Source organism: Bos indicus, chromosome 4 (assembly GCF_029378745.1).
Source record: "Bos indicus isolate NIAB-ARS_2022 breed Sahiwal x Tharparkar chromosome 4, NIAB-ARS_B.indTharparkar_mat_pri_1.0, whole genome shotgun sequence".
Lineage (NCBI taxonomy): Eukaryota > Metazoa > Chordata > Mammalia > Artiodactyla > Bovidae > Bos > Bos indicus.
The window spans coordinates 115,458,071-115,477,747 of NC_091763.1; the positions used below are offsets into that span (position 1 = coordinate 115,458,071).

Genomic DNA, 19,677 nt, shown 5'->3' on the forward strand with positions numbered 1-19,677 from the left:
GCGCCTGAGCACGCGGGCAACTTTTTAAAAAAACGAAATAAAACTCCCGTTTGGCAGTTCAGGCTCACACAGTCCGCGGCCGAGGTGGGGGAGAGGGTGGCGGTTCGGATGGGGGATTGTCTGCTCTGCTTGGTCGTCTGTCTGATGCTGTTCCCTTGCCGGCGCGTGTGCGTGCTCCTCTCGCAGCCGGAGTTCTTGCAGGTCTGTCACACCAAGAAGGACTACGAGGAGTGCGGCCCGAGCATCTGCCGTCACAACCCTGTCTTCGGGGTCATGTCTTAGTGGCGGCTTGGGCACCGCCCCCGCAGTGGTGTCGGAGCGCAAGTGTCCTTCAGACCCGGAGATGACGGGCCCTGTACATAGAGCGCGAGCGTGGTGTCCCATTGCATGCGGCGCCGCCCGCCGGACAGCTCGCAAAGCCATCTGCGCGCCCGTCCCGCCCCTCGCCCTTGCCCTCGCCCCGCCCCGCCCCGCCCCGCCCCGCCCCGCCCCTCACTCGCCCTGCCCCGCCCCGCCCCTCACTCGCCCTGCCCCATTCCTAACCCTCACCCTACCTCGCCTTGCCCCGCCCCACTCCGCCCACTCATCCCCACCCCGCCCATGTCTCCGCCCTCACCCCATCCATCTCACCGCCCTCACCCTGCCCACCTGATTCGCCCCACCCCTCACCCCGCCCCATTTCCAACCCCCGCCCCACCTCTCACCTTGCCAATCTCCCTGCCCCGCTCCTCTATGCCCCGACCCGGCTCTATGCTCTCGCCCCGCCCCTCACCCCGCCTCTCACCTCGCCCTGCCCCCGCCCATCTCTCCACCCTGCCCCTCACTTCACCCCGCCCTCGCCCCTCACCCTGCCCCATCCTTGCCCCTGCGCCCCCTACCCCTGCCCGTGCTCCCTGCCCCCACCCCCGCCCCTCACAGAGCTCTGCCCCTCGCCCCGCCCCATTCTCGCCCCCGTCCCGCCCTTGCTCCCCGCCCCCTCACTCCGCCCCTAGCTCCCCCCACCCATTGCTCCGCTCCACTCTGCCCTCGCCTCCGCCCCGCCTCTCACACAGCTCTGCCCCACCCCCGACCAGCCCCTCGGCCCGCCCCCTCGCCCTCCTCTCCACCCAAGCTTCTAGTCCACAGTTGGGTTCTGGAGTTCAGCTGCGACTCTTGAGTCATAGGTAGGGAAAACCCTAGAATGTGACAATAGCTCCCCCCCACCCCCCCTGCCCAGGACAGAGTATGGGACTGTAAAGCCTCTTCCTCCCAGACTATTTTTGTAAATAAAATGTTATAAACTTGAAATACAAAATTGATGTTTATATTTCCTATCATTTTGTATTTTATGGTTCTTTGGTACAACTGGCTTGACCGCGAGCACGCGTAGATGTCGGTGTCATGGAGTGTCGTCATAAAGCGTTTCTAATCATGAGGCATGTTCTGACGTGTTTGTAGGCGAGCAAAATAAAGCAGAGCAAAACGTTTTTGCCACATGTTTGCTAGATAACGACTACACTTGATTGAGCGACATGAAGTTTAACCACTAAGCAGTATTGTATGAGAATCATAACAGACAATGTATCTTTTCCTTTTCCTGTGTGAACTTTCTGGAACTTTTATAGAAGATGCCAGTGTGCTGTTGGTGAGCGTTGGATGAAATACTACCTTGCACTATTGTAATAAAAGCACTTAAACTCTTTATAAAGATTTACTGTGGTGCTGTGGTGGTCTTTGGGTTTTCACCTTGGTGCCTGTGGTTTTTTCAAAGAGTATCGAAATTTGTTTCACATCCGCGGAGGCTTTGATGATAACAGAAGTTTGGGGAGGAAGTTTCCTGAAACGGTGTGGGATGCCTGTGATGCAGGGACCACTCCGTCATTCAAAGTGGTGTGGATGGTGCTGGATGAACTTGTGCGAGTGTTGGGGCTTGGGTGATCCTGGTGGTTTCCACCATCCCGTCCCAGGAATTCAGAATTCATGGCTTTAAGACTGGAGCAACTACTCTGACATCTGCTGAGTAGATTGCTGGCTTAAAAGGTAGTTTGCTAAATTAAGGGATTTAGTTTTAGCCCATTCTTCATATAATACTTATGTTCCTGTTTAAGCTGCTATTTTATGGCGTTTCTTCTAGGTCACGAAGTATGTTTTGTTTTTTCTCTAAAGATCTGAATTTGTAAAGAAACATTTGGTTTTATTATTTAAGGTTAAGATGACATTGGGGATAATAAAGGAATCTTTGTGCTCAGTATGGTAAAATCTGGGTTTCCTGGGCTGTAGGTGGCCCCTGCCACTTGTTCCCGATGGTCAGTGACCCAGGCCCTTCAGCGGAGGGTCTCAGGCCACCTGGTTCTTCCTTTGTCCAGACAGTTTCTCCACTTTCTCTGGGGTTGGCTCTGCTCAGAGTCCCAGGGCTGCTGTTTGAATCTTCCAGCCACCACTTTGTCACAAGTCCAGGTGGGTGTGTCTCCTTCAGCAGCCCTCCCACCGTGTACCAAACAGCATACTGGCAGGATCACCTGCCCTGACACCACTTCTGCTTCTGCTCAGAAACCACTGGACCCAGGGGCCCCTCTGCTGTCCCATCTCCATATCAGTTGGCGTCTTCACATGTGGGCCCTTTGCCTCCCCAGCCTCCCGGTCTCTGCGCTTCTCACCGTGAACACACCATGTCTCCTCCCTCCTTCATTCCCACCTTGCCTTGACTTGGCCAGGCGCCAAGTAGATTGGAGTTATCATTTTTTGTTTCTTCAATCAACCTGCCAGATGCCATATGTCAAAGTGAAAGTGAAAGTCGCTCAGTCGTGTCCAAATCTTTGTGACCCCACGGACTATATACAGTCCATGGAATTCTCCGGGTCAGAATACTGGAGTGGGTAGCCATTCCCTCCTCCAGGGGATGTTCCCAACCCAGGGATCACTCAGGTCTCCTGCATTGCAGGTGGATTCTTTACCAGGTGAGCCACCTGCAATGTGCATTGGTCATTCTATAAGGAGGGTAAATGCTTAGAGTTATGGTGGTAGTTTTCAGATTGAATTAATACAAGATCATAATATCGTGAGTTAGGTATTACTGGTTGATGGGTAAAATCAGCCTTCTATGATGAAAATGCCTTGTAGCTCTCAATGAACAGTTTTCTATTAAAAAAATTTCAATGAACTTACACTTTCACAGAACATATTCTAAAATGTCAATAGTTCTTTTTTTAAAAACAACTATTAAGCTTTTAGATAGCATAAGAAATCATGGTACCCTATTTGACAGATGTAGACATAATCTCAACTTTACGATGATAAGCGTATTATTGGGATGCTTTACTTAAAATTTGGTAACTGATGTGTGAGCATTCCCCCTCTAATCCAAATCCCTTGGTATGTAATGTGTGCTAGGGAGCTGCTGATCGAGGATGCTTAGATGTTAAATTATTTTCATTTTCGTTCATAAGGCTTTGTGAATGTATGTTTTGTCGTGTGCATTGACTGGATTGTATAAGGCAAATAAGATAAAAGAGAGCAATAATGGGACCATGATAAGTGTTCAGTAAATTTTAGCCTTTGTTATTCTGTTATAAAGCAATTATTGTGTCTTGAGACATCATATTGTTGTTCCATCGCTGAGTCGTGTCTGTTTTCAACCCCATGGACTGCAGCACACCAGGCTCCTCTGTCCTCCACTGTCTCCTGAGGTTTGCTCAAATTCGTGTCCATTGAGTCAGTGATGCTATCTAACCATCTATCCTCTGCCCCCGTCTCCTTTTGCTTCAGCCTCTCCCAGCATCAGGGTCTTTTCCAATGAGTCAGTTCTTCACATCAGGTGACCAAAGTATTGAAGCTTCAGCTTCAGTCCTTCCAGTCAATATTCAGAGTTGATTTCCTTTAGGATTGACTAATTTGATCTCCTTGCTGTCCAAGATACTCTCAAGAGTCTTCTCCAGCATCACAATTTGAAAGCATCAGTTCTTTGGCACTGAATCTTCTTTATGGTCCACCTCTCACATCCACACATGACTGGAAAAACCATAGCTTTGACTGTATGGACCTTTGCGGGCAAAGTGATGTCTCTGCATTTTGCATCATAATTGTAATAAAATTGTATTAAAAATTTTAAATTGTAATAAAATTGTTTGAGTAGGGGAAAATAAAATTTTAGGACCATGAACTAAATGGCCTTAAGGACTTTCAATAAGAAGGTACTTTTTAAAAAGATATTACAGGACTTCCCTGGTGGTCCAGTGGTTAAGAATCCAGCTTGCAATGCAGGAAACACGGATTCGATTCCTGGTCAGAGAACTAAAACTCCACATGCCTCAGACCAGCTAATAAGCCTGCTTGGTGCAACTGCTGAGCCACATGCCACAATTAGAAGGAAGCCAGCGTGCAGCAAGTGAGATCCAACACAGCCAAGTATTTTTTAAAAAGTCATTTTTTTTAGAAAAGGTATATAGTTGTAGAATCTAAACATCACAGGGTACTTTCTTTTAATCACAATGCTGATATAGCTGAATCATTCTCATCATCCATGTGATAAAGCTATCCTGTTCCTTCACAGCGGCTGTTCCTCCCCTGGTTCTGGGAGCTGTCTCTCTCTGACACCGTGAGGATGCTCAGTGTTGGCTGTATGTGCACCATAGACATGCTTCAGTTGATCGTGCCTGGATTTGACAGTTACTCTTTGGTGTTAACGGCGTGGTTTCAGCAGCAGGTTGGTGCACAGCATCCTGAAGGGGTCCGCCCAGAAGCGGCTTCTTTCTGAGTACCCTTGCCCTCAGCTGCAGCATCACCTGTGCGGGAAGTCTTCTCGGACCTTCCCCACCGAGTCAGTCTCGAGTTACCCAGACACCAGTTGTGCCTGCTGTCCCTCAGTGGACTGAGGTTCCTGAAAACGGGACTGATGTTTGTGCCGCCAGGACCCTCGCTATGTCTGGCACATGGTGGGTACCCAGTAAATATTGAATGAAGGTTCTTTTCAAGTGAAGACTCCATCCCGTTTTCCAGGCTGGGTGTGAGAAGCATTGTGTGTTTGGGTAACCTTAGATGAAAGCTGGGTTTTGGAGGTGTGGGATGTTTCCCATTGGTATTTTAAGATTTGTTAACAATATAAAATATAGCTTGTGCATGGATAAAGGAGATGTGGTCCATGTACAATGAAATATTACTCAGCCATAAAAAAGAATGGAGTATTACTATTTGCGGCAATATGGATGGACCTAGAGACTGTCATACTCAGTGAGGTAAAGCAGAGACAAATACTCCATGACATCCTTTACATGTGGAATCTGAAGCAGTGGTACAAATGAACCTATTGACAACACAGAGCTCGAGTGACTGATGTAGAAAACAGAATTCCGGTTACTAGGGGGTAAGGGGGAGGGGTAAGTTGGGAGGTTGGCACTGACAAGACATGTACACACCACTGTGTATAATGCAGATAACCAGCACAGAAGGACCAGTGCAGATAATTAGAAGCACAGCATAGGGAGCTCTGCTCAGTGCTCTGCAATGACCTATGCGAAGTGAAAATCGCTCAGTGTGTCAGACTCTACGATCCCATGGACTGTACAGTCCGTGGAATTCTCCAGGCCAGAATACTGGAGTGGGTAGCCTTTCCCTTCTCCAGGGGATCTTCCCAACTCAGGGATCGAACTCAGATCTCCCACATTGCAGGCGGATTCTTTACCAGCTGAGCCACAAGGCAAGTCTGCAATGACCTGTGTGAGAAAAGAATCTAAAAAAGGGTGGATATATGTATAACTGATTCACTTTGTTGTATACTTGAAACTAACTGGATGTTGTATGAATAAATCAACTATACTCCAATAAATTTTTTTAAAGAGAAAATAAGATTGTCTACTATAACTCCATCCACCCAATCTAGCTCTTCTATCAAATAGATCAGTGATTGCTTGGGAGAGGATTGTGGGCAGGGGCAGGGAAGGTTGGGAGGAAATGTAACTACCAGTAGGAACGGGGTTTTTTTCTGGGGTGAGTAAACTCTCCAAGGGAGCTTCCCAGGTGGCTCAGTGGTAAAGAATCTGCCCGCCAATGCAGGAGACACAAGAGACTCGGGTACGATACCTGGGTTGGGAAGATTCCCTAGAGATGGCAGCCCACTTCAGTATTCTTGCCTGGAGAATCCCATGGACGGAGGAGCCTGACAGGCTCCAGTCCGTGGGGTTGCAAAGAGCTGGACATGACTGAGTGACTAAACGCACACAAAGTGTCCAAAATTGATCCACAACTGTGAATACACTAAAAGCTGTTGAATTATTAATATATGCGTTAAGTGGGTGAATTCTATAGCATGGGAATTATATTTCAGTAAAGCTGTTAAAAAACAGAAAAAAAAAAAATCCAGCTCTTAAAGTGTAACTCCAGTAAATGTTCTGTAAACCTGAGAGGTAGGTGTTCAGCGCGGTGGAACACGTGTGTGAGTGGACCTCTTTCCGCTGTGTCACTGTCTGCAGTGTGGTCAGTGAGCAAGCCCAGCAGAAGAAATGACCCCCCAGGAATCTTGAAAACATAAGCAGATTTTATGGAAGTGATAACCAGTTCATTCTCCAAGGTAACTAGTATGAATCATGAGCTCGTCTCTGATGGATGCACCCAGAGTTTTGTGATTTCATTGTTTATGATCCCTCCATTGTATCTCATTTGTAAAAAGCACCGTTGTGCCAAACAAGCTTGTGAGGTTAATTGAGCGTGTCGCTTATTTAAAACCACAAGAGAGCCTCATTAAGAATATTTATCTGTTAAATAATTCTTTACTTAGTTGAAATATATTTCATGTGTTTCTTTTAAAACTAACTGTCAGGATTCTTAAATGGCAAAATAATTGTGTGGGGTTCTGATTGGCAATTACATCAATTTCACTTGGTTGGAGGGAAATAAATCTCGTTAATTAAAAAGAGGAAAAGTCCTGTAGTTTGCTATTGGTATCATGGAAGGATTTTTTTTTAATGTTAAAATATGAATTCCTTCTACCCTGTATTATGTCTCAAAAGTAAGCAGCTGTTCATTCTTTGAAGATTGATTTCTCAGGTTTTATCCATTAAAAAAAATTATTTTTGGCTGTGCTTCTGAGGCTTTTCTCTAGTGGAGAGCAGGGGCTACTCTCTGGTTGCAGAGTGTGGGTCTCTCTCGTTGCGGAGCATGGGCTCAAGGGTGCGTGGGCTTCAGTAGTTTTGGCTTCCGGGCTCCAGAGCATATGTAGTGGTTGTGGTTCACAGGTTTAGTTGCTTTGAGGCACGTGGGATCTTCCTGGATCAGGGATCGAACCTGTGTCTCCTGCATTTGTTCAGTTCAGTCAGTTCAGTTCAGTTGCTCAGTCATGTCTGACTCTTTGCGATCCGATGGGTTGTAGCACGCCAGGCCCCCCGTCCATCACCACTCCCAGAGCTTGCTCAAACTCATGTCCATCGAGTCGGTGATGCCATCCAACCATCTCCTCCTCTGTTGTCCCCTTCTCCTTCCACCATCAATCTTTCCCAGCATCAGGGTCTTTTCCAATGAGTCAGTTCTTCACATCAGGTGGCCAAAGTATTGGAGCTTCAGCTTAAGCATCAGTCCCTCCAATGAACATTCAGGACTGATCTCCTTTAGGATGGACTGGTTGGATCTCCTTGCAGTCCAAGGGACTCTCAAGAGTCTTCTCCAACACCACAGTTCAAAAGCATCAATTCTTCGGTGCTCAGCCCTCGAGCTCTCACATCCATACGTTCTTTACCGCTGAGCCACGGGGGAAGGCCTAGTCATTGTTTTTAGCCTGGGATGCTACAGATTATTTCTGCTTATGAGGGTCTATGCAGGTGGCACTACTGGTAAAGAATTCACCTGCCAACTCAGGAGACGCAGCCCTGGGTCTGGAAGACCCTTTGGAGGAGGAAATGGCTGCCCACTCCAGTATTCTTGCCTGGAAAATCCCATGGACAGAGGAGCCTGGTAGTCCATGGGGTCCCAAAGAGTCGGACACAACTGAGCAACCGAGCACACATACACACACATGCGCATGCACACACACACCCAGTCATATATATATATTCCTCCTGGTGAGGGACAGGGAGGCCTGGGGTGCTGCAGTCAGACACTGAGTCACAAAGAGTCAGACACGACTGGGCCACTGAACAACAACAATTATGTGTGTGTGTGTGTATGTTAATAGTATTTACCATAAAGAATTCCAAAAAATTTTAATTGATAAAAGGGAAATACAGTTATAAATTATAACAAATCAATAATCACCAACCCAAGAGTTTATGGTGTCCAATAAAATTTAAATGATATGCCATTGCTTATATTTTCAATATTAAGGGGTCAGATCAGCTGCAGTAATTGATCAGATCTCCATTTAATTCAGTCATGGCTACACTAGCACTTACTGCAGATAAATTTTTAATGGCTTCCCATCAGACACAGTTTGACCTCGAGTAGTCTTTCTTCGTGCTTCTAGCTTGTCTGGCCGTGGTGATCAGATGAGAAGGGGGTCTGAGGGAAGGCTCTTGGTGTTCCTGTTCAGGACAGTGTGGCTGACCGTGGGGACGGAGCAGAGAACTGGCCGCCTGAAATCCTGACTCTCGACTCTGGCATCGCTGTTGGCTTGCTGCTGGTCCTTGTTAACATCAGTTCATTTCTGTCTCCTCCTCACCTTCTGAGAAGTGATAATGTGGGCCAGAGGAGTCAATGACCACAGGATCCCACTGGACGACTCCAGTGATGAGAGTTTCTGGAAAAATGAGATAAGGACGTTGTCAAGGAAACAACAGCAGGCTGTGGTCCAGCTCTCCGTGCACCTCTCAGATTGTGCGGTTGCCTCAGGTTTTTGTTTTTTTTTAAACCAGGAAAAGCCATTGTTTGTTGCATGCTTGCTGGGTTCTGGGTACTGTGCTAAGCCCCCATTCTGTCATCTCACGTTTGCTAAGTGCCCATGAGCTAGGCTTCCATGATAGCTCAGTTGGTAAAGAATCCGTCTGCAATGCAGGAGACCCTGGTTCGATTCCTGGGTTGGTAAGATCTGCTGGAGAAGGGATAGGCTACCCACTCCAGTATTCTATTTTTTTTTAAATTTTATTTTTTAACTTTACAATATTGTATTGGTTTTGCCATGTATCAACATGAATCCGCCACAGGTATACACGTGTTCCCCATCCTGAACCCTCCTCCCTCCTCCCTCCCCATACCATCCCTCTGAGTCGTCCCAGTGCACCAGCCCCAAGCATCCAGTATCATGCATCGAACCTGGACTGGTGACTCATTTCATGTATGATATTATACATATTCCAATGCCATTCTCCCAAATCATCCCACCCTCTCCCTCTCCCACAGAGTCCACAAGACTGTTCTATACATCAGTATCTCTTTTGCTGTCTCGCATACAGGGTTATTGTTACCATCTTTCTAAATTCCATATATATGCATTATTATACTGTATTGGTGTTTTTCTTTCTGGCTTACTTCACTCTGTATAATAGGCTCCAGTTTCATCCACCTCATTAGAACTGATTCAAATGTATTCTTTTTAATGGCTGAGTAATACTCCATTGTGTATATGTACCACTGCTTTCTTATCCATTCATCTGCTAATGGACATCTAGGTTGCTTCCACGTCCTGGCTATTATAAACAGTGCTGTGATGAACATTGGGCTACATGTGTCTCTTTCAATTCTGGTTTCCTCAGTGTGTATGCCCAGCAGTGGGATTGCTGGGTCATAAGGCAGTTCTATTTCCAGTTTTTTAAGGAATCTCCATACTGTTCTCCATAGTGGCTGTACTAGTTTGCATTCCCACCAACAGTGTAAGAGGGTTCCCTTTTCTCCACACCCTCTCCAGCATTTATTATTTGTAGACTTTTGGATCGTAGCCATTCTGACTGGCGTGAAATGGTACCTCATAGTGGTTTTGATTTGCATTTCTCTGATAATGAGTGATGTTGAGCATCTTTTCATGTGTTTGTTAGCCATCTGTATGTCTTCTTTGGAGAAATATCTATTTAGTTCTTTGGCCCATTTTTTGATTGGGTCATTTATTTTTCTGGAATTGAGCTGTAGGAGTTGCTTGTATATTTTTGAGATTAGTTGTTTGTCAGTTGCTACATTTGCTATTATTTTCTCCCATTCTGAAGGCTGTCTTTTCACCTTGCTTATAGTTTCCTTTGTTGTGCAGAAGCTTTTAAGATTAATTAGATCCCATTTGTTTATTTTTGCTTTTATTTCCAGTATTCTGGGAGGTGGGTCATAGAGGATCCTGCTGTGATGTATGTCGGAGAGTGTTTTGCCTATGTTCTCCTCTAGGAGTTTTATAGTTTCTGGCCTTACGTTTAGATCTTTAATCCATTTTGAGTTTATTTTTGTGTATGGTGTTAGAAAGTGTTCTAGTTTCATTCTTTTACAAGTGGTTGACCAGTTTTCCCAGCACCACTTGTTAAAGAGATTGTCTTTAATCCATTGCATATTCTTGCCTCCTTTGTCAAAGATAAGGTGTCCATAGGTGGATGGGTTTATCTCTGGGCTTTCTATTTTGTTCCATTGATCTATATTTCTGTCTTTGTTCCAGTACCATACTGTCTTGATGACTGTGGCTTTGTAATAGAGCCTGAAGTCAGGCAGGTTGATTCCTTCAGTTCCATTCTTCTTTCTCAAGATTGCTTTGGCTATTTGAAGTTTTTTGTGTTTCCATACAATTGTGAAATTATTTGTTCTAGCTCTGTGAAAAGTTCCGTTGGTAGCTTGATAGGGATTGCATTGAATCTATAAATTGCTTTGGGTAGTATACTCATTTTCACTATATTTATTCTTCCAACCCGTGACCATGGTATATTTCTCCATCTATTAGTGTCCTTTTTGATTTCTTTCACCAGTGTTTTATAGTTTTATATATATAGGTCTTTAGTTTCTTTAGGTAGATATATTCCTAAGTATTTTATTCTTTTTGTTGCAATGGTGAATGGAATTGTTTCCTCAATTTCTCTTTCTGTTTTCTCATTATTAGTGTATAGGAATGCAAGGGATTTCTGTGTGTTGATTTTATATCCTGCAACTTTACTATATTCATTGATTAGTTCTAGTAATTTTTTGGTGGAGTCTTTAGGATTTTCTATGTAGAGGATCATGTCATCTGCAAACAGTGAGAGTTTTACTTCTTCTTTTCCAATTTGGATTCCTTTTATTTCTTTTTCTTCTCTGATTGCTGTGGCCAAAACTTCCAAAACTGTGTTGAATAGTAGTGGTGAGAGTGGGCACCCTTGACTTGTTCCTGACTTTAGGGGAAATGCTTTCAATTTTTCACCATTGAGGATAATGTTTGCTGTGGGTTTGTCATATATAGCTTTTATTATGTTGAGGTATGTTCCTTCTAGTCCTGCTTTCTGGACAGTTTTTATCATAAATGGATGTTGAATTTTGTCAAAGGCTTTCTCTGCATCTATTGAGATAACCATATGGTTTTTATTTTTCAATTTGTTAATTTGGTGTATTACATTGATTGATTTGTGGATATTGAAGAATCCTTGCATCCCTGGGATAAAGCCCACTTGATCATGGTGTATGATCTTTTTAATGTGTTGTTGGGTTCTGATTGCTAGAATTTTGTTAAGGATTTTTGCATCTATGTTCATCAGTGATATTGGCCTGTAGTTTTCTTTTTTTGTGGCATCTTTGTCAGGTTTTGGTATTAGGGTGATGGTGGCCTCATAGAATGAGTTTGAAAGTTTACCTTCCTGTGCAATTTTCTGGAAGAGTTTGAGTAGGATAGATGTTAGCTCTTCTCTAAATTTTTGGTAGAATTCAGCTGTGAAGCCGTCTGGACCTGGGCTTTTGTTTGCTGGAAGATTTCTGATTACAGTTTCAATTTCCGTGCTTGTGATGGGTCTGTTAAGATTTTCTATTTCTTCCTGGTCCAGTTTTGGAAAGTTGTACTTTTCTAAGAATTTGTCCATTTCTTCCACGTTGTCCATTTTATTGGCATATAATTGCTGATAGTAGTCTCTTATGATCCTTTGTATTTCTGTGTTGTCTGTTGTGATCTCTCCATTTTCATTTCTAATTTTATTGATTTGGTTTTTCTCCCTTTGTTTCTTGATGAGTCTGGTTCTTGATGAGTCTGGCTAATGGTTGGTCAATTTTATTTATCCTTTCAAAGAACCAGTTTTTGGCTTTGTTGATTTTTGCTATGGTCTCTTTTGTTTCTTTTGCATTTATTTCTGCCCTATTTTTAAAGATTTCTTTCCTTCTACTAACCCTGGGGTTCTTCATTTCTTCCTTTTCTAGTTGCTTTAGGTGTAGAGTTAGGTTATTTATTTGACTTTTTTCTTGTTTCTTGAGGTATGTCTGTATTGCTATGAACTTTCCCCTTAGGACTGCTTTTATAGTGTCCCACAGGTTTTGGGTTGTTGTGTTTTCATTTTCATTCATTTCTATGCAAATTTTGATTTCTTTTTTGATTTCTTCTGTGATTTGTTGGTTATTCAGCAGCGTGTTGTTCAGCCTCCATATGTTGGAATTTTTAATAGTTTTTCTCCTGTAATTGAGATCTAATCTTACTGCATTGTGGTCAGAAAAGATGCTTGGAATGATTTCTATTTTTTTGAATTTACCAAGGCTAGATTTATGGCCCAGGATGTGATCTATCCTGGAGAAGGTTCCATGTGCACTTGAGAAAAAAGTGAAATTCATTGTTTTGGGGTGAAATGTCCTATAGATATCAATTAGGTCTAACTGGTCTATTGTATCATTTAGAGTTTGTGTTTCCTTGTTAATTTTCTGTTTAGTTGATCTATCCATAGGTGTGAGTGGGGTATTAAAGTCTCCCACTATTATTGTGTTATTGTTAACTTCCCCTTTCATACTTGTTAGCATTTGTCTTACATATTGCAGTGCTCCTATGTTGGGTACATGTATATTTATAATTGTTATATCTTCTTCTTGGATTGATCCTTTGATCATTATGTAGTGACCTTCTTTGTCTCTTTTCACAGCCTTTGTTTTAAAGTCTATTTTATCTGATATGAGTATTGCTACTCCTGCTTTCTTTTGGTCTCTATTTGCATGGAAAATCTTTTTCCAGCCCTTCACTTTCAGTCTGTATGTGTCCCCTGTTTTGAGGTGGGTCTCTTGTAGACAACATATGTAGGGATCTTGTTTTTGTATCCATTCAGCCAGTCTTTGTCTTTTGGTTGGGGCATTCAACCCATTTACGTTTAAGGTAATTACTGATAAGTATGATCCTGTTGCCATTTACTTTATTGTTTGGGGTTTGAGTTTATACACCCTTTTTGTGTTTCCTGTCTAGAGAAGATTCTTTAGTATTTGTTGGAGAGCTGGTTTGGTGGTGCTGAATTCTCTCAGCTTTTGCTTGTCTGTAAAGCTTTTGATTTCTCCTTCATATTTGAATGAGATCCTTGCTGGGTACAATAATCTGGGCTGTAGGTCATTTTCTTTCATCACTTTAAGTATGTCTTGCCGTTCCCTCCTGGCTTGAAGAGTTTCTATTGAAAGATCAGCTGTTTTCCTTATGGGAATTCCCTTGTGTGATATTTGTTGTTTTTCCCTTGCTGCTTTTAATATTTGTTCTTTGTGTTTGATCTTTGTTAATTTGATTAATATATGTCTTGGGGTGTTTCACCTGGGGTTTATCCTGTTTGGGACTCTCTGGGTTTCTTGGACTTGGGTGATTATTTCCTTCCCCATTTTAGGGAAATTTTCAACTATTATCTGCTCAAGTATTTTCTCATGGTCTTTCTTTTTGTCTTCTTCTTCTGGGACCCCTGTGATTTGAGTGTTGCAGCATTTAATATTGTCCTGGAGGTCTCTGAGATTGTCCTCATTTCTTTTAATTTGTTTTTCTTTTTTCCTCTCTGATTCATTTATTTCTACCATTCTATCTTCTATTCACTAATCCTATCTTCTGCCTCTGTTATTCTACTCTTTGTTACCTCCAGAGTGTTTTTGATCTCATTTATTGCATTATTCATTATATATTGACTCTTTTTTTTTTCTTCTAGGTCCTTGTTAAACCTTTCTTGCATCTTCTCAATCCTTGTCTCCAGGCTATTTATCTGTGATTCCATTTTGCTTTCAAGATTTTGGATGATTTTCACTATCATTATTCAGAATTCTTTATCAGGTAGATTCCCTATCTCTTCCTCTTTTGTTTGGTTTGGTGGGCATTTATCCTGTTCCTTTACCTGCTGGGTATTCCTCTGTCTCTTCATCTTGTTTATATTGCTGAGTTTGGGATGTCCTTTCTGTATTCTGGCAGTTTGTGGAGTTCTCTTTATTGTGGAGTTCTCTTTATTGAGAGTCCCAAACAGGATAAACCCCAGGTGAAACACCCCAAGACATATATTAATCAAATTAACAAAGATCAAACACAAAGAACAAATATTAAAAGCAGCAAGGGAAAAACAACAAATATCACACAAGGGAATTCCCATAAGGAAAACAGCTGATCTTTCAATAGAAACTCTTCAAGTTCTCTTTATTCTCCACAGTGTGGAGTTCCCTCACTGTGTATGGGTTTGTACAGGTGGCTTGTCAAGGTTTCTTGATTAGGGAAGCTTGTGTCGGTGTTCTGGTGGGTGGAGCTGGATTTCTTCTCTCTGGGGTGCAATGAAGTGTCCAGGAATGAGTTACGAGATGTCTATGGTTTTGTAGTAACTGGGCAGCCTGTATATTGGAGATCAGGGCTGTGTTCCTGTGTTGCTGGAGAATTTGCTTGGTATATCTTGCTCTGGAACTTGTTGGCCCTTGTGTGGTGCTTGGTTTCAGTGTAGGTATGGAGGCATTTGGTGAACTCTTGTCAATTAATGTTCCCTGAAGTCAGGAGTTCCCTGGAGTCAGGGTTTGGACTTAAGCCTCCTGCTTCTGGTTTTCAGTCTTATTTTTACAGTAGTCTCAAAACTTCTCCTTCTATACAGCACCATTGATAAAACATCTAGGTTAAAGATGAAAAGTTTCTTCACAGTGAGGGACACCCAGAGAGGTTCAGAGAGTTACATGGAGAAGAGAAGAGGGAGAAGAGAGTTAGAGGTGACCCGAATGAGATGAGGTGGAATCAATAGAGGAGAGAGCAGGCTAGCCAGTAATCGCTTCCTTATGTGCACTCCACAACTGGACCACTCAGAGATGTTCATGGAGTTATACAGAGAAAAGAAGAGGGAGGAAGGGGACAGAGGTGGCCAGGAGGATAAAAGGGGGGAATGAAAAGGAGAGAGACAGATCCAGCCAGTAATCAGTTCCCTAAGTATTCTCCACCGTCTGGAACACACAGAAATTCACAGAGTTGGGTAGAGCAGAGAGGGGTTAGGGAGGAGACACAGGCGACCTGGTGGAGAAAAAGGAGAGTCTAAGGGGGAGAGAGCAGTCAAGCCAGTAATCTCGCTCCCAAGTAAAAGTGGGTACTGAAGATTGGGTTCTTAAAGGTACAAAATTGATAACAAATACCAAAAAGCAAAAATTAAAAATCTAGAGTAGAGTTTGGAATTTCAGAAATACAATGTTAAAGAAAAGAAGGAAAAAAAAAACAAAGTCACAAAAATTATAAAAAATATATATATGAAGTTTGCTTTTAAAAAAATAGGGTCTTTTTTTTTTTGCAAAGTAATAGTAGGTTATAAAAGTGAAAATTAAAGAAGTAATAGAGGACTTAAAAATTTTTAAAAATTAAAAAAAAAAGAATGATTGTAAAAATAGTAAAAATATATCTAGGACTTTCTCTGGTGTTGTGGGTATTGTGGGGTCAATTCATTTTTGGCTAGTTCCTTGGTCCGGCTTATATTTCTCAAAATCTATAGGCCCCTTCTTATGTAGTCGGTACTAACGACAGGGTTTTAATCTATTGCACCTGTCGCTTCCAAGGCGGTTCCCTCTGTTTTAGCTTCTTCTGTTTGCTGGTCTCTTCAGTGTCTGATTTCCGCCCTGACACAAAGGGGATGGTGGTGGACACTTTTTTTTTGGGGGGGGGGGCTCACTTGTTCAGTTGCGCTGTGGGGAGGGAGGGACGCTGCAAACAAATAACACTGGCGTGTGCTCGCAGTGCCTCAGCCACACTGGGCCTGCCCCCGCTCACGGCGCGTGTACCCTCCCTGCCCACACTGCTCAGGCTCTAGGTTGCTCCACCGTGAACCATCTGAGGGCGGCCCTGGGCTGCCTGCACCTCCCAGGTCTAAGCCGTTCAGGTTCAGGCACTCGGGTAGTCCTCAGAGGCACAGACTCGGTTGGGCCTGCGTTTTGTGCCCTTCCCAGGTCCGAGCAGCTCAGGTGATGAGGTGTTTGGCGAGCTCGGTCGCTGCGACTTGTCGCCTCCCCACTGCTCGGTTTTCTGGGTGTAAAACCGGCGCACCTTCTCAGGCAGATGTTGACCATCCAGAACCCCAAGAAGTCTTAGTTAGCAAAGAAGCCTGCTTACAGTTTTGTAGATAATGCCTCTCTGCGGCTGCGATTGCCCCCTTCCGGCTCTGGCTGCCTGTCACCGGAGGAGGGTGGTCTGCAGCCGGCTGTCTCTGTTCAGTACTTTGTTCCGTGCGCGGGCCTGGCGGTGTCTTAGGTTAGGGCTGGCTTTTCGCGTGGTAGTTATCCCACAGTCTGGTTTGCTAGCCCAAGTTATTTCGCTCAGATAGTGCTCGGGGCATTCAGGCCAGATCCTTGCTCTAAGTGACGCAGCCCGCGCCGCGCCTCCCTGCCCAGCCCCCGCTTGCTAGTGGCGGGTGCAGGCGTCTGTGCTGCTTCTCCGCTGGGGGAGTTACTGTTGGGCTTGTAATCTGTGGGTTTTAATTGTTTATTTATTTTTCCTCCCTGTTATGTTGCCCTCTGTGCTTCCAAGGCTCGGCACAGACTCAGCAGTGAGAGTGTTTCCTGGTGTTTGGAAACTCTCTTTTTAAGACTCCCTTCCCTGGATGGAGCTCCGTCCCTCCCTCTTTTGTCTCCTTTTTTGTCTTTTATGTTTTTCCTACCTCCTTTCGAAGACAATGGGCTGCTTTTCTGGGTGCCTGATGTCCTCTGCTGGCATTCAGAAGTTGTTTTGTGGAATTTACTCAGCGTTTAAATGTTCTTTTGATGAATTTGTGGGAGAGAAAATGGTCTCCCCGTCCTATTCCTCCGCCATCTTCCACTCCAGTGTTCTTGGGCTTCCCTGGTGGCTCAGCTGACAAAGAATCTGCCTGCAATGCTGGAGACCAGGGTTTGATCCCTGGGTTGGGGAGATACCCTGGAGAAGGGAAAGGCTACCCACTCCAGTATTGTGGCCTGGAGAATAGCCCATGGCATCACAAAGAGTTGGACATGACTGAGCGGTTTTCACTTTCAAGGCATACAAACCTGGTGTGGATGGAGTAAGGGCACTCAAAGTGGGGCTGGGTGCAGGAGTTTGGTCTTTCTCTCCAGAGCAAACCCCTCTGTTTACACGTCACAAGACTGTAAACAGAAGACCCGGTGATCAGATTGGCCAGGCATGCCTGGAAGTTTTAGCCGAGGCCTGTAGCTTTTCTCTGGAGACTGAGCAGATGAGGAAGAAAAGAGGGGGTCGGCCAGACCTGAGGACTGCTCAGGAGTCTTCTCTTGGGAAAGCTGACTCATGAGACCAGAGTCTGGCAGGGGCCGCCTGCGAAGAGCTGCAGGATGTTTGTGCCCCACCCTGTAGACCAGCGGGTGGAGGGGATCAGAGCTGTCAGATGAGGGTGGGGGACAGACTCTTTGTGATCTAGGGAAGTAGGCCGCATGGCTGTGAGGATGCAGTTAGTTTTCAGTCTTTTAAAAGATACTTATCTATTTCTTTATTCTGGCCGTGCAGGGTCCTCATTGCTGTGCAGGCTTTTCTCTAGTGGAGAGCAGGGTCTCCTCTCTAGTCGAGGTGCAGGGGCCTCTCACTGCGGTGGCTTCTCTTGTTGCAGAGCATGGACTCCAGGGCGCTCGGGCTCTAGCAGTTGCAGCTCCTGGGCTCTGCAGCTCAGGCTCAGTGGTTGTGGCATGCGGGCTTAATTGCTCCGCAGCATGTGGGATCTTCCCGGGTCAGGGATCGAACCCACGTCTCCTGCATTGGCAGGCCGATTCCTTGCCACTTAGCCACCAGGGAAGCCCAGTTTTCAGTTTTAAAACTGAAAATTTAAAATTTACACTTAAAATTAAAAACGTTTAAAAATGTTCTGCTGAATTAAAACGTGGTAGATGTTTTTCACAGGTATTGTATATTAATGCACGTATATGGGATGTGTTTTCTATTCTATTAATAGAAAAATGGTGCAGATGAACCTATTTCCAAGGCAGCGATAGAGACACAGACGTAGAGAACAGATGTGTGGACCTCGAGGGGGAGGGGAGGATGGATTGAGAGAGCAGCGTTGACGCGTACAGACTACCATGTGGAAAACAGCAGGAAGCTGCGGTCCAGCACAGTCAGCTCCACGCTCTGGGGTGACCTCCAGGGTGGGATGAGGGCGTGGAGGGAGGCTCAAGGAGGGAGGGGATATGTGTACTCCTACAGCTGATTCACGTTGTCCTACAGCAGAAACTAACACAGCATTGTAGAGCAATTATCCTCCAATTAAAAAAATAACAGGTGTTCTTCACTCTTCTTAGCCCTGTGCTTTCTTTCTTTTGCAGAAAAAGAGCTTCTATGATTTGTCCACAGTCAGTGGTATTTGAGAGCTCTTACAGAAAGATTTATGATACAACACAGTATAGATTAGGTGCTCTAACTAGTCATTAAACATAAACTATCAAGAGAAGTAAGTTTGTGAGCTATAAAGGTACAAACGACTGGTGTTTTCCACTGACATGTCTCCTCTTAATAAGGATAGTGTACTGAACTTGCATTTTGATTGTGCAGTCATTTTCTTGAGCTGAATCAGTATGTTTTAACATTTATCCATTAGCTCTCATGTCTATGATAAATTAAACTTTATAGGTAATCAGAACATTATTGCCTGATATCATTACAGAGCTCTGAATTACAGTTTAAGAATGCTATTACAATAGTAAATGTAACTTAAATGTCCCTGCTGCAAAGATGAATAGTATTATGAAGTTTCTGGTAACACGCCCTTCACGTCTGGGTTGATTTACAGTTGAGTAACTTTTAAAGAGCTGATGGCCCTTGTGCTGAGCTGTTATAAGCAGTGACCTTTCCAAGAGGGAGTGTCCTCTGTGATTGGGCAGTGATTCCTAAGCCTCTGATAGTAACACATCTACTAAGTTAGTTGTATCAGTGCCCTGAGAGGTTGTTACATTCATGACATAGGAAAGTAGGTGCCCTGTTTCACAGTGTCACGTTAGGAGGTTATCTACATGAAAATGGAATCATGATGTCCATAGGACTTAATAACCACACCCTGGGATAGTTTTTCAGAGTTTTGTTTATAGATAGCTGGTGGGAGAAGGGGATGACAGAGGATGAGATGGTTGGATGGCATCACCGACTCGATGGACATGAGTTTGAGTAAGCTTTGGGAGTTGGTGATGGACAGGGAAGCCTGGTGTGCTGCAATCCATGGGGTCGCAAAGAGTCGGACACGACTGAGCTACTGAACTGAGTGGGAAGCTGCTATAAAGCACAGGGAGCTCAGCTTGGTGGTCTGGGATGATCTCGAGGTGTTGGATGGGTGGTGGGTGGGAGGGAGGTCCCAGAGGGAGGGAATACACGTGTATGCATATGGCTGATTCGCGTCATCGTACAGCAGAAAAGAACACAGCATTGTAAAGCAATTGTACTCCAAC

General features: G+C 44.3%; 1 protein-coding gene across 7 annotated transcripts in view; it reads left to right on the forward strand.

Moving 5' to 3' along the window:
• Positions 1-19,677, forward strand: part of ACTR3B (actin related protein 3B) — a 93,250-nt gene that overhangs the window by 71,102 nt on the left and 2,471 nt on the right. For 2 of the 7 annotated variants that reach the window (XR_011566383.1, XM_070788455.1), the window contains exon 11: positions 4,529-4,681. The exons of 1 other annotated variant lie outside the window; for it this stretch is intronic. Coding sequence is in view for 5 of the 6 variants with exons in the window: in XM_070788455.1 (XP_070644556.1) it covers positions 4,529-4,681 (153 nt within the window). In the remaining variant the exon portion in view is untranslated. Of the gene's footprint in view, positions 1-186; positions 1,690-4,528; positions 7,053-19,677 lie in introns of those variants that run through there. 4 more of the 7 variants (XM_070788453.1, XM_070788456.1, XM_070788454.1 and 1 more) reach the window with 2 other exon arrangements.